The following is a 15,138-nucleotide window of genomic DNA, read 5'->3' as shown; positions in this document are numbered from 1 at the left end:
TGCCAAAATTGAGCTTCTTACGTTGAGTGGTTTGAGCAGGATCGTGATTAATCAGTATGTCAGTCACTTGAGGATTTTATATATTAGTCTTATATTAGTATAGATTAAATTAGAAAAAACTTGACATTAAATCTATTTATTTCTCATCTCGTATTGATTAGTCTCACATTATTATGGAAAACGAATTTAAGTATCGGCAAAAAAAATAATCTTATTATTTAACTTTTGGTTTGTTTTGACTCTAGTGATTCCCCATCTAATAAATAGTTTTATTTTTTCATTATTCGAATTTCTTAAATTTATTGCCAACCAAACGAGTAAAATCAGAATATACTTACAACTAATTCAATCATTGTTGGTTGCTCCATATATTTTCCTCTATTTTAAAATTAGAAATAAAGCTCTATAAATTTCATTCTATATACATATTTTATTTATATACAAAGGATATGAGTTATACAAAGTAAAAAATATTCGATGGGGTTAGATACATTTTTCTTATTATACTATAATCGGGTCTCTTCATGAGCATCTTGTTCATCGTCTGTTGTGTTCGTTGCCACAGATGTCACTTGTTCTCTAATAAATTCGCTATATACCCCTGAGTGTAATTGCTGCCCTACCACTGATAAATCTGGAACAAAAAAAGTAAAATATAACAAATCATAATTTTTGGTTTTGAAACTTTTCTAATAGCTAATATTTATTTCGAAATATATAAACATCTTAAGAGAATAGTATAACGTAGAATGTTTATAGTTTATAGATTTTGGATTAATTTTAGTTTTATTTTTTAATATTTACAAAATATGTATATTGTATTCTGGAAACTATGATATTGAATACGTTGATTGTTTGATGACATACACTGTTTTATTTTATATACTGTTTGGATAAGACCTATGTTTTTAAATAATTGAGTATTTTTTAAACCGCTTATGTATGTTTTGCATACTCTTTACTGGCAACTCACATCGTCAGTACTAACATAAAATTTGAATTTGGTGCAGAATGCTTTGGGATATCCACGCAGTGCAACTGTTCTAATTTTATTTACAAGTCAAAATCGAGTCACTTAAAAATCACTGCTATCAAGGGAAATTACTTGTTTAAAAAAAACTGGTAATATAGATTCGATAAGTACCTACTGAAAATCTGATTCCGAAAAAAGTTATCGAGATATCTAACAGTGCTTTCAGATGGAGCGGACCGTCCGCGACGGACCATACCGCGACTTCGAGCAAGTACTATGAGTTTTTATGTACAATTTCACATGGCTCGCGTATGTTCCGTCCGGATGATTTCGTCCGACCGACGGCTATCTTGAAAAAACACGACGGACGGTCTGTAACAGCGCTTTCAGATGGAGCGGACCCGCGCGGGTGTTTTTTCAATATAGCTCATCCGGACGGAGCATACGCGACCCATGTGAAATTGTTCATATAAGCTTATGGTACTTGCTCGAAGTCGCGGACGCTCCGCCCCATCTGAAATCGCTGTTACGAGACAACAGAGCAAAAAGGGTTAATACCAAAAAAATATCAAAAAATGAGTTCTACACAACGGTAAAAAAATTACCGGACTTATTACTGTAAAACCTTATTTTCATGACTGAAATCAAGTATGTAAATGTGTGTTATACTATACAGGGTGTTAAACAATGAAGTGTCCGATATTTTACAGGGTGATTTTCAAGTATTTTTAAGTTAAAAATAACAGAATTAAAATTATTAAAATAGAATTAAAAATTGAATTTAGAACACAATATTCTAAAATTAAAAAAAATAGAACATGTGTTTTAAAAGGCTCCATTTTTGAGAACATGTTGTCAGGTTTGAGAAAAAAAATCGTTCGAAGCCACTCCGGATATTTTTATAAAATTTGGTACATATTTTTTGATGAAAAATATTTTTTCAAGTTCTCACTGGTAGCGTTCGTACGAGGTATCGACTGAATACTTTTGAAAGAAAAATATGGTACAAGCCGGGGACATACTGTAGTATGAAATAAAAAAAAATCTTACCACATTGAGCATCCTTGTCCTTGCTTGTTTTCGATTTCTTACATGCCATCCTAATCATCCACGGTACGTTTCCAACAATTATTCCGACAACAATTCCTATAAGACACCATAAAATAGCGTACCCAATCATATCACAATCCGGGCATGCATTGTTGAGCTTCCTGTTGCCAAAAAACTTTCCATCTACAATCGCCATAGGTATCAGAGTTTTTCCACTAGTTTCGCCCTCATACACAACTTTAAATGCTTCTGTAGTCGAAGCTACTACTTCGTCTATCTTCGTTTCAGTCATATACGTTGTATCTTCAACTCCACAAAATGCCTCAAGCATTACAGAACTCAAACTATCAGACCACGATGAAATATTACAATCCCAAGGATTGTCGTCAATAAGCATGTAGAATTCTTCAGTTGTTATTAGTTTTTCTATCAGAGATTCTGGCAGTGATGTCAAAGTGTTGTTAGTCAAGTTGAGTATTTTTAAGCTTGAAAAATAACTTACGTTGAAGTTCTCAAACGTTTTTAATAAGTTATTTGATAAATCTAACAAAGAGATCTTGTTATCTACTTCAAAAGCCTCAAAATTAAAACTCTCTAACTTGTTATACTTCAAGTTAACCTTCCTTAAAAAACTGCAATTTGAAAAAGCGTGGTTTTCAAGAACCTCAACTCCTGAATTTGTGATATCCAGGGACTGTAAATTATCAAAATCTCTTAGAATGTCTTCGGACACTGTCCGTATGTCGCTGTCCCTGATGTCCAGATGTGTGATGTCCTGTTTGTTTAAGACGACTGAAATCTGGCTTGAAAGTTCTTGGGAATGCATGCGGGAACAGTTCACTTCAAAGGATTTCATTGTGCAGTAGTAATTGCAAGAAGCTCTGTAAATTGAAACATATAGGTATGTGGGTGTGTATGTATTCTATGGTTTTGTTTGGGAGTGGAATATGAAGGTGGATGTTTTATTTAGTAGGGACTAATATTTTAAGCCTTGTTTTAGTATTTCGCGATTCAACTTGAAACACTGTTTTGAACAACGGGATGAAAATAATCTGTAAGTATTCCTTTTCCATGTTGAACGCTGTAGTTGTATTGAAAAATACTATTGTTTTACATTAAAAAACATACAGGGTCGGCATTAGTGCGTCGGGCATCTGTAGCTCCTATAATAAGAAAGCTAGGAATTTTGTACGTGCCAAACCAAAGTATATACTAGGATGTATTTCAGGAAAATATTTTAACAAAAGTGTGAGTGGATCGGGATGATTTTTTCATGATACACTATTGATCTGCCAAATGTAATAAAGACATCTCACATAAAATGTTTTGCCGATGACACACAAATATACAGCCATTTTAAGTGTAAAGAATATGAACAACCAGTCATAGACATTAATGCAGATTTAGAGAGAGTCCTCGATTTTGCTAAAAATCATAATTTGCGCTTAAATCCAACCAAGTCAAAAACAATAATATTTGGATCCAAAAAGTATCGAATTTATTTGAAATCAAAAATAAAACTTTATATAAATGATCAGCCTATAGAAAATGTAGAATCTGTTAAAAATTTAGGATTGTGTATAGACGAAAGTTTTAAATTCTCAAACCATGTTACTCAGTTAGCTCGAAAATGTTATTTGAGTTTGAAACAGAAGCATATATTGACATATAACATGAAAAAAACGTTATGTCAGAGTCTCGTACTCTCAAAGTTGCAATATTGCAGTATGGTATATTTTCCATGCCTCAGTTCAATTGATGCTTATAGACTACAGAGGATTCAGAACAACTGCTGTCGTCTGATACTAAATAAACGAAAGTATGATCACATTTCCTCAGCTTTTGAGACACTCAAATGGCTAAAACTAAATAAATTATTTAAATTAAGAATATTGACCTCCGTTAAGAATATTGTAGATACTACACTTCCTTTTGATCTTTTCAGAAAATTAAATTTTAGAAATTCAATGCATGATTTAAATATAAGACACAAAAAAATGCTTACTATGCCAAATCACAAAACGGCCATGTTTCGGGAATCGTTTACTTACAACTTTGTATGTATTTTTAATAATTTAAGAAAAGATATTCAAACTTTGTTTATTCTATGTTCATCATTTAAATTTAAATCAAGTCTGAAAAACTATTTATTGCTGGAACAACAGACCCCAAGCTTAGGATAATTATTGTGATATTTTTTTGTTTGATTGTTTACTTTTTAAATTTTTTGTGTTTGTTAAAACGTATTGGTCCATACAATCGAGCCACATTTATTGCTCATTTTATTTTTATTTTCATCTGGACATTATTTTCGAATTTATGTTTCTTTTCTTATTATGCATATTATAAATGTATTGATTACGTTAAGTATGAATGGCTCTGTGAGCTAGACTTCGCCTATGTAATTAATTAATACATTATTGTAATTGATTAATTATTAATAAAGACCATTTATTATTATTATTTTTTTTTTTTTAAATGGAACACCCTGTATATTATAGCATTTTTGGCTTCCTTTTTTATCACTTTACATAATCCTAAGGTATTATTAAATATATTTCGATAGTTTCAAAGATATTAATAAATAAATAAAAAATATATTTTTTTTTCAGCCTTTCTTTAAAAAATATTAAAAATACAAGAAATATGCAGAAATCAAAACTATATTAGGGTGGCTTTGATGAAAAAAAATTCTCTTGAAAACTCCATATATAATATAATACCACGAATATCCGCAAAACCGTTAAAAATTTTGAAATACTTTAAATACAAAAAGTGTTAATTTCTTAATTCTCCATCTAACAAAGAAATAATATACAGGGTATTCTATTTAAAAAAAACCAAGAATAATTATTTTATATTTTAGAAAGTTTGGCATAGAACAGTAAATATCTAATATAGTTTTGATTTCAGAATATTTCATGTTTTTTAATATTTTTTTAAAGGCTCAAAATATTACATTTTTTATTTATTTAATTAATATCTTTGGGACTACCAAAACATATTTAATAACATTTTATGATTATGTTAAGTGACCAAAAAGGAAGCCAAAAATGCAATAATATACAGGGTGTTCCATTTAAAAAAATCATCCCGATCCACTCACACTTTTTGAGCCACACTGTAAAAGTTAAAATATTTTCCTGAAATACATCCTAATACATACTTTAGTTTGGTTTGGCTACAGATCCCCGACGCACTATTGCTGAACTCTGTATTGATTTCACAAGTAACAAAGTAAAAACTTGTACATTTTCAAGAAGATAAAGATAAACCAAAAAATTGATGGCAATGAAATTGACCTAATTTGCTAAAACTTTTTCATTAGTAATTTTTCGTATAGGATCAATACGAATCACTTATCCAAAATCCTCTAATACTGTACCTATTGCTAACTATTTTAAACCTTGTTAAATTTTTGATCTCTCAATTTGTGTGAAAAAATAAATAAATACCAAATCCATAATTTTGGAATTTATATTCTTCAAAAACTGTTTTTCCATCGCAAAATATAAAATATTATAACTAATTATATCATGCGTCAGTCACAGTTAATTAGGTGGTATGTGGGAATAAATTATTACGGAAAAAAATCTCGCGAACATATTTTAGTTGCCAATTATGTCATAAATTTTATAATTAATGCAGTATTGCACATTACAGTTCAAACCAACATGAAACTTCGCTCGACATTATTTTAAAATTAATTATAAATACATATAGACGGAGAATGCACGGTAGAATTAATAAATTATAATCATAACGATATTGTTGTAAATATTATATTGTTTATTACGAATAAATGAAAATAATTAAATTTTACACGCATAGCTAATATTCTGTTATATTTTAAAAATTATATATAATAACAGTAGGTATAATATTTTAATTATTTTATTTCAAAAATACTGTGTGCAATTTAAGAAACGAACGAATATCTTTTACAGCACTCATAGAAAGAAGTAAACATAGACTGACTAAAATTAAAATAAAACCACAAACAAATGGTTGTGAGCGTCCACACTCTACGATTTTTGTCTATGTAAACCACCAAAATCTATGACTAGGAGCTAAAACTTTTAACTCTTAAGTCTTTTAAGTGTTCCGAGTTTGTGCAGTTCTCAAATTCGTTCAAAACTTGCTATCCACACGCTACGTTTTGTCTGTTCAAGCAAATTGTACGAAGCCATTCCGTCTGAACCACGCTTTATGAAGAATCCATTTTTTTCAAAATTTTAATAATAAAAGAGGGTTTAATCTTGTAAAAACTGTTCGGGGACATACTACAAATATTTTATAACAAAAACCGTGAGTTGCAAAAATACTCATATTCCTAATTAAAATTAAATAAATTTTGTAATCATAAAAATTACTTACATATTAATAAATCCAATAAACAGCACTGTCCTGCACAAAATACACATTGTTTACAGTAGTTCACTTATTGAATGAAATAAAATTAAAACACTTCAACTTGAATGACTCCCAAAGATGATCTTTATCCAAGTATAATATTTTGATCGATTTCCTGAGTCACACTTATCATATCTTATCAATTATTATTAACTCGAAATATCTGTAGTACTATTTAGTATACCTATTATTATATTATTTATAGTTTTTTAGATGTTTGTTTAAGGTTTTTTCGCTTGTCGTGAGAACGGTTCGACGGGAAGTGACATAAAAACAGGATTGACATTGTGGTTTCACCAAATCTGACTTATCTCCCGATATTTCATAGACCGAAGGTTATTTTTAAGAAAATATTTGTGTAATTTTATGTATTACCTACTAGCTTTTTCCAGCAACTTCGTCCGCATAAAATTCAAATTTCTTACTACTCCTAAAGCCGATTTAAAAAAGATGTACAAATTTTCACCCCTAATTTAACCCTCTTAAAGGATGAACTTATAGTGTTCAATTACACCGCTCAAGGGACCTCTGTGCAAAATTTTATACTTCTAGGATAGGTAGATGTTAATTTTTTTATACCTACAACATTCACCCTCATTTCACCCCCTTATGGTACGAATTTCCAGTAACCACTCCTCAGTATTCAATTATGTCACCTAAGAAACCTCTGTGCAAAATTTCATACGATTTACATAATTTATTTTTTTATGAAAAAATGTCATGCTTTAAATTTCAGCTTAAATATGGAACGTTCTGTATATATGCACATACATACAAGTTCCCCAAAAAGTTATACTCGCTTTATGAGATCTTTTGTGGGATTCCGACCACCTGCAAGGATCTCCCCTAATAACAATATCTACACTAGGGATGCTAAATATTATCGATACCTACTTTGAGTATCGATATATTATAAAATATCAATATTCCAATGTCTTTAGTGTAAGAGAATAAAATGCAATGAGAATAAAGTTAAAATTCTAGAATTATTTTATTTATTTATTTTTGTTATTATTATTCTATTTTATAGTAAAAATGAGTGCAAGATCAAAAACTACATGTCCTTAATTTGTAAAGAAACAATTGTGGTGTTATTAAATTTAATTTTGAATGCCAAAAACAACGTCCATTATTTTTTTGAATTATGTTATTATGAATTTTACATACAGAAACAAATAAACATTATATTATTACGGTTGTGGGCTGGAACCTTTGGTGTTACAACAGCAAAATAAAAACTAATTTGCGGTGAATTTGTGTTTTATTTTGTTTAACATTATATATCAATAGATTAAACTTTAATAATAAAACATTATAATTATGATATAACAATCATATACGAGAGATCTTTGTTAATAAACTTTAATAAATACACAAATGACAACCTAACACTTGTTTTTGTGTTTACATCTAGTTTGTGCCATCATGTGCATTGTCAATTTATATTATTCATCTGAGAATATAATATTCATAAAACATAACCAAAAACTATCGATGTTTTAATATATCGATATATTTTATACTTTCTTAACTCCCGCCTACCCCTGCCTACTTCGCAGGAGAAAGCACACCGAGCCTATGTTCCTAAATTTGATTTCTCTGAATGGGCGCACTCACACAAATGCGTACGTAATGCAATATTTATCCGGTGACTCATAGAAGGGGGAGGATTTGCCCTACAATATATCTATCTACCTGGTGGAACAAACGTTTTTGAACTCGCTGGGGTGCTATTAAGTCGATGCTATTAAGAAATGTAATGTAATGTAATATACACAAAGGTATGTAACTTTGTATGGCATCAAGAATTATTCGTTAAATAAATGAATTATTATAATTTGTTGATACCCGATATATAAATATTAAATAACAGGTGAATAAAATTTGCTATACTTACAAGTGATCAATATATCAAATAGGTACATCCTTATGTCGTCTTTGGAAGTCTTCTCTAAGTCGTTGGACAGACTATAAGGTGAAGGGCCATAGCGACATTTAAGTTTTTTTAAGCGACAACGAACTAGCAAGACAAGCATAATCGGAATCCTATCTTGGGTCAGAGCCAGTATTGGGAATACCTAAATGGTATAACCCATAACCCGGGACATCCGACTGAATAACACTGGAAATAGTAGAATAATATATATATTTGGGACAACTAATACACAGCTCGAGATCTCTACTACCAGAAATCAATAGAATAATTAAGTTGGTATAGAGTACTTATGGAAGAAACTCAATAATATTCATTTCTAGAATGCCACTCTATCCAAAGAAGAAAACATTTGACCATGTGTACTACCAGTCATGACCTATGCATGCGACACTTAAAAAGGACATTATAAGGAAACTGCAGGTCGCACAACGTTCAATACAACGAAATATGCTGGGAATAACCAAGAGAGACAGTAAAAGTATAGAGTGGATACGACAAAAGACCCAGGTAATAGATTTCATCCACAGAGTCAAATCCTTCAAATGGCAATGGGCAGGACACCTGGCAAGAAGAACGGACAACAGATGGACCACAAAAATTACAGCATGGTAGCCACGAGGAATTAAGAGATCTAGAAGGAGACCAAACCTGAGATGGGACCATGATATTAGAAAATTAGCATGTATAACTTGGGGTTGATAGCCAACAATAAACAATAACGGGTCCAACTACAGAGTATCTAAACATGTGAGGGAGGCTACACCATGATTGGAAATGGTTGAATAAGCTGAGAATGATGATGATGATGATGATGATGATGATGATGATGATGATGATGATGATGATAACCCGTAGTTCAGTTGAATTCTAGATCACGGAATAGCAGATCGTCCAGTGAAGAAACAGTCGGTGGCCCAGGCATAGCAAGGTCTTCATCCGAGGGCCTAATTCTAAAACTACAAAAAAACTGCTAATGCTCAGCAGTAAAGTACGAATTACAACAGGTCTCTTGAGTGAACATATGGCTATCAAATGCTACCTGAACAAGTTCAACCTGTATCAAAGAAGTTTTTGCTGGAGGCTCTGCGATAAAGATCCTGAAACAGCAGAGCACATAATATGTTACTGCGAGGCTCTGGATCGTAAGCGACACTTTCCATTTGAGAAAGCAAGGCTAGAACCGGAGGAACTATGCTCCCATCCTATCAAGCACCTGCACAAGTTAGTTTAGGGTACAGGGATAAGAGTGGGTGTAGATATATAAAGAGAACAAACACATAAAGTTATGTAATAACTTTATGTGTTTGTTCTCTTATTATGTGTAACACATAAAGTTATATAACCCTTAATATTATGTAAAAAAGACAACATTTTGTTAAAGATAGTGAATATAAAAAATGCGATATTTTATGACAAATATTAAGATATAAGATTTGTTAACAATTTCTTTTTAGCGATTCCAGTATTTTTTCAAAGTAAGTTTATAGTATTTTTTGGGAGACTTTAAAAGTTCTTAAATCCAGGGACGGCCGAGTTTTGGGATGAACATCTGTAACGAACATTTGGAATTAATTTTTACAAAGCACAGCCATTACCGGTCGCTGAATAAGCAAGGAAAAACAAAACAAGAAATCAAAATACGCTTTGGGCACTTCTTTTTAGGAGGGTGGCACGCAAACCAAACGAATTTGACATTTTAAATTGGATTTTGAGAATTATTTATTTTGGGGTCGATTTAAAAAAGCAAAGATTAAATTAATTTTTTCTTTTTTGAACATTTTATTCCGGCAATTTCTAAACTATACCGTGTGTCAAAATCCTTGATCCTTGTATGACATATTATTTGTAAAAAAAAAATAATTATATTTGTTCATACAGTATAAAATTATTTTTTTTTAAAATGTGTAATAAAATATACGTACAGAAAGTCCCCGGGTCGTTTTAACAAAAATAAAATATTTTTATTATTAAGTTTTTAAGAAAAAAAAGTTTATTTATTTGAAAAGCTTGTTTTAAAATTATTAAATTAATTTATAGTTTCTCAATACCATTTCAAAGTATGAAAATACGGTTTAATAAACGGGTTAATCTCTAGGGTAAAATGGAATGGGAATGGGAACCCTCCAACTGTCTAAGACACTGGATGAAATTTCTTAGGACTTGCGCCGAGAAAAATCAACACAGTATATCTTTAAAAATCCTCTTATAAGACGAACCGGGGACATATTTTATATTATACAGGGTATCCCAGAAATAAGTGCAAGTATTTTAAGTGGTGGTAGATCTCGATAAAAGAAACACATATTTTCTCTTTATCGTTTTTCAAATAAGTCCAAAATAACGGTGTTATTTTACTCTGAAAATTTCCAAAAAAAAATATTTTTTGCTAAAATTTTGAGAACCACTGGATCTTTTCTGGATTTTCTTTCTTGTAAATTTGATCTAATACCTGTGTTGACATATTATCAAGAAATTATGTTTTTTAACTAAAAACTAAAAACAATTCCGAATTTTCAAATTTTTTTTTTCGCGAAAAAAACCTCATAGGCTTGTTTCTGGGGTTGAACTATACTACCAGTTAAAATATTTGCACTTATTTCTGGGCCACCCTGTATATACTATAGTAATAAAAATATAATAAAATATTTGTGTTTGTTGCTTTTACAATATAAAACACAAGCTAAGAGTCGAAATTCTCCTACTATTTCCCGCTATCGGATTTCGTCTCTCTACTGAAACTATAACCTCAACACCCCTCGCTAAATCCAACCCCTGTTCTGACCCCCTGTGCCCTCCAATTGTCTACTGGACTGTATCAATTGGTTTTCCGAAGCTATACGGACGTGTGCACCATACCCTTGCATATCGATACTGTGTGCTGAGGTACGCGTATGGTAAAGTCATTCACCTCCCTTACATGTTTCCAAAGCCAACAGGACCTTTGTAGCAGGACGATATAAAGGCTATAGGGTGAATGTCATATTGGAACACGGAGACTGGCGAAAATTTTAACTGTTGAATGTGGAATATAGATATTGGTATATTCTTTGGCTAAATCATAAAGCAACCTTGAAATTAGTGGAATAAGTTAGTGGTTTCAGTTATACTTTTCACTTACAAATTTACGATCATTCACAATGTCTTAAAAACACAACACTATCCATACCGAGCCTAATAATTAGCTTATAAAACTATAAATTTTTCATTTCTAATAACAATTTCTCCTGACCAATGATAATCAAAGGCCAAAATGACAGTACTAGCAAATTTTGAAGTAAAATTAGTGGCAAAAGTTAATAGTTTCTTAACTTTTTTCACTAACTGAAAATTACTAGCACTAATTTTGACGTTCTGAATGCTTGTATTAAAATTAGAGAAACAAACTTCTATGCTAATTGAAACTACTAATTTATATCACTATTTTCGAGGTTCTAAAGGAAGCTGAAAGCATGGCTGAAAGTTGAACGTTTGGGAAATATAATTTGACATTGACGAAATCATAGGTCGACAACTTAAGGTATGTTGGCATTTGCCTGGTTTTGCATTGTTACCTGTTCAGTTTTAATCTAAAATGTAGAAGTAATTTTTCTTAAATTAGTTAAAATCGACTTATCCAAATTGCTGAAATTCGGCACGTGTGTTTATCATAGGCAGGCCTTCAAAAAACCGCTATTAAATCGACAGGGAGCCAATATTTGAACAGTTCAAAATTTGTGTAGCACTTTCTATGCTTCTGACGACGATGCCGTATCTATTTTTAAGAAATTTTATAATAAAGCTGAAACCGAAAAAGGTTTTTAATGTAAATATACATCTATTTTTTTAAATAATCCATTTTATATAATTTTTAAGCAAATAATGTTAAAAATTGGAAGCATTAGCAGCATTAAGACACAGACGGTATTGTATATTGAATTTAGACGAAAAAATATTTCATCTGTGGACCATTTATTCAAAATTTTCAATCTAAAATCAGGCTTTCATAGAAATAGAACATTGTTACATAGTTTTTCTTCATTCAGCGTTCATCTTATCGCACTATTGAATAGTTTCGAGGCTACGAGAGACTGAAAAGCCCTAGAAACTGCGAGATGTGAAACAATAGATAATTTTACTATTTATCGGAATTGTAACTGAATGGTATTATGTGCCTAAAATAGGTCAGAGCTAGCGAATGTCTATGAAGCGCCCGCCTCTATGAAACTGACAGCCATTGTCAATTTTCGCTTTGACAACATAAATGTGCCGCTTGAAACTGAAGAAAGAATGGGTGAAAATTTTGCGTAGATAGCGCCCATTGTCTCAAGCAGCCGAATTGTCGTATGTAGAACTAAAATAGTCGACTATTCATTATCTTTTAATGAAGATTTATTATTATTATATGATTTTAGATTGTACATTTGATGGAGGAAGTTAATCACCGCCACCTTATAGATCTACTGTTTCCCCCTTCCTTGACTTACAACCATCATACAGTCTCAGAACTTTGACAAAAGCGAGTATCTGAGATGGTTTTACCGATATCAGTCATACCAAAGTTCATGGCAAGAATGGTTATCGTCTCGGCGCACTCTGTGATGAGGTGTTCTGGTGTTTCCCCATTTTCACTACAGAATTCATTTTCCGTTGTTTTGTAGCTTCAATCTACTGAAGTATTCGTAGAAGAGACAGTGTCCTGTTAAAAACCCCGTAACAATCCGAAGATTGTTCTTACCTAAACCGAGGAAAATCTTTGGCTTTTCTTGATCGAAAGTTCTGAGAAATTTATTCTACTGTCTTAGACCGTTAGACGATTTCCATTCCAGGTTACGGATGGAGTCTTCCACGTTCTTGAGTTCCCTTAGCTTTAAGTTGGTTCCCATTTGGGAAGCAGAGAGGTTCTGGTCCACTTAGTGGAGTGTTCGCTTCTTTTCTAGCTAGATGCAGAGGGAGAGAGAGGGAGAGACAAAAAATGTAAATGAGCCTTTAGATAGATTTAATCATGGTTAGCATTTCGGTTTCCATTTTAGTTTCGGTTTAATGTTCGACTATGAACTATTTTATTTGTCTATGAATGGCATTGATGAGCCGTGTGTTTGGCCTTTTTATCTCCACTTTCCTTAAAATAATCATAAAGTGGTTTATTTGAATATTGTAACAATTTACTATCTAAGTGTTAAAATGATGTGCGTGTAATCATCATTTGCTTACGGAAATAAACGTCTCTTAAATGTATAAATATTACTTAATGATATACTTAATTTAGACAAGTAAAAAAATCGAGAACAAATAGAATAACTATGATTTTCTTGCAGTATAATTTTTTTCATAATTTGTTGTGGTATGATTAACATTTTCTCATAAAAATAACTGATGTGTTTTGTTTCAGATTGAGTGTGATTCACTGGGCGCCATGGCATCTTTTGGGCATTGTATGGGTCAAAAAAGGCGTCACTCGACGCCACCATGGAGTTGTTAATGCGGCGTCTCTTTGTAGATGCTCAGGTGAGCCGTTTGTATTTTATTTAAGCTTCTAATCACGTTTTTACAGCCTATAGAGGTTCTTGGTATAGCATAACTATCTTAATATGTCATGTCAATTGTAGTTAGGTTCTTTCATTGAATAAAAAGAAAAAAGAAATTAGTCAAATACATTACTATTTTATTTCAAAATCGGTTTAATGCACAGTGTATACTTCTGGAACAACATTGTGTCAGGACTTGACATAGTGAAAATTGAAGATAAGAAAGAAGAAGGGGTTTAATTTTATCCATGTATTTATACATTAGAGACAGAACAACATCTTAAACTCCCATGTTTGACTGTTCTGTTTTTATTTATTATCTATTCTAGTATTGATTTTGTTTAGAAGTAGTAAATCTAGAATTATATTGTGTCAGAACTTAAATTACAGGTGACATTATTGCGAATTCTAGAAAGCGACTGTAAAATGATTAGCTGTGCAGTGTGCGGTAGATCCTAGTCAATAATCGTTACATACGTTACATGTAGTAAACCAATCATGAAATTCGCTTCGAGTTTTTATGAACTTTTGTTATTATTTAAAACTTATCAAAAATAAAAAACACGTCAATTTGACTCAGATGTTTTAGTAGCGTGTCTGATATTTTTGTTATTAAAGATTTATTATAATTTATCTATTTTTATTAGAAATATACAGGGTGAGTCTTAAGTAAGTGCAAATATTTTTAATGTTGGTATATTTCCCTAGAAACACGTCTATGAGGTTTTTTTCGCGAATTTTTTTTTGAAAATTTTGAATTTATAAAAAAAATGGATATTATTTAAATTTTTAGTTAAAAAATATTCCATTTAAAAAAAATCAAGATGGCGTCGTATCTGTCAAAATTGACGTTTTAAAAAAATTTGGTGTAGAGAATCGGCATCCTCGCGAAAAATTACATTAGAAAATCTTTCTACTATCTTTAAATACCAAACAGGAAAATTATAAATCGAGTGAGACACTTAAAATGATGTCCCTGTACAATATCTCGGTTATTTTGGACCTATTTGAAAAACGCTAAATAAGAAATGTGTTTTTATGGAGATCTACCAGCTCTGAAAATATTTGCAGTTATTTAAGACTTGCCCTGTATGTTATTTTAACATTCTTAATAGCTAATAATATTTATTGAATATTGTAACAATTTACTATTTAGTCTAAGTGTATTTAAATCAAGAAAATATTAAGTCTACCCCACGTTATATTTTTACAAGATTTCAATAATATTAGAACGGCACTGATGTTCGAAATTTAAGTTAGCC

General features: G+C 31.3%; 2 protein-coding genes across 6 annotated transcripts in view; one reads left to right on the top strand and one right to left on the bottom strand.

The window, feature by feature from the left end:
- Positions 1–15,138, top strand: part of LOC115882129 (kazrin) — an 83,406-nt gene that overhangs the window by 44,798 nt on the left and 23,470 nt on the right. For all 5 annotated transcript variants that reach the window (XM_030899976.1, XM_030899974.1, XM_030899973.1 and 2 more), the window contains one exon: positions 13,741–13,856. In XM_030899976.1, coding sequence (XP_030755836.1) covers positions 13,818–13,856 — 39 coding nt within the window. In that variant the 5' untranslated portion in view covers positions 13,741–13,817. The remainder of the gene's footprint in view (positions 1–13,740; positions 13,857–15,138) is intronic.
- On the bottom strand, positions 109–6,704 carry LOC115882131. The gene is made up of 3 exons (XM_030899981.1): positions 6,401–6,704; positions 2,024–2,904; positions 109–634 (listed from the first exon to the last, which is right to left on the bottom strand). The coding sequence occupies exons 1-3, from the start codon at positions 6,445–6,447 to the stop codon at positions 507–509; spliced, it is 1,056 nt and encodes a 351-aa protein (XP_030755841.1). The 5' UTR covers positions 6,448–6,704; the 3' UTR covers positions 109–506.

Source organism: Sitophilus oryzae, unplaced genomic scaffold, assembly GCF_002938485.1.
Source record: "Sitophilus oryzae breed Bouriz unplaced genomic scaffold, Soryzae_2.0 scaffold_177_pilon_pilon, whole genome shotgun sequence".
Classification (NCBI taxonomy): domain Eukaryota; kingdom Metazoa; phylum Arthropoda; class Insecta; order Coleoptera; family Curculionidae; genus Sitophilus; species Sitophilus oryzae.
Note: the sequence above shows the minus strand (reverse complement) of the source record. Positions and strands in the feature narration are given on the sequence as shown.

Bases quoted from the DNA above. Each gene is read 5' to 3' on its own strand.
- LOC115882131 (XM_030899981.1), bottom strand. From the start codon at position 6,447: ATGTGTATTTTGTGCAGGACAGTGCTGTTTATTGGATTTATTAATAT. The intron at 2,905-6,400 runs GTAAGTAATTTT...TTCAATTTACAG, and splicing joins TTTATTGGATTTATTAATAT to AGCTTCTTGCAATTACTACT. The intron at 635-2,023 runs GTAAGATTTTTT...TTTTTGTTCCAG, and splicing joins GGACAAGGATGCTCAATGTG to ATTTATCAGTGGTAGGGCAG.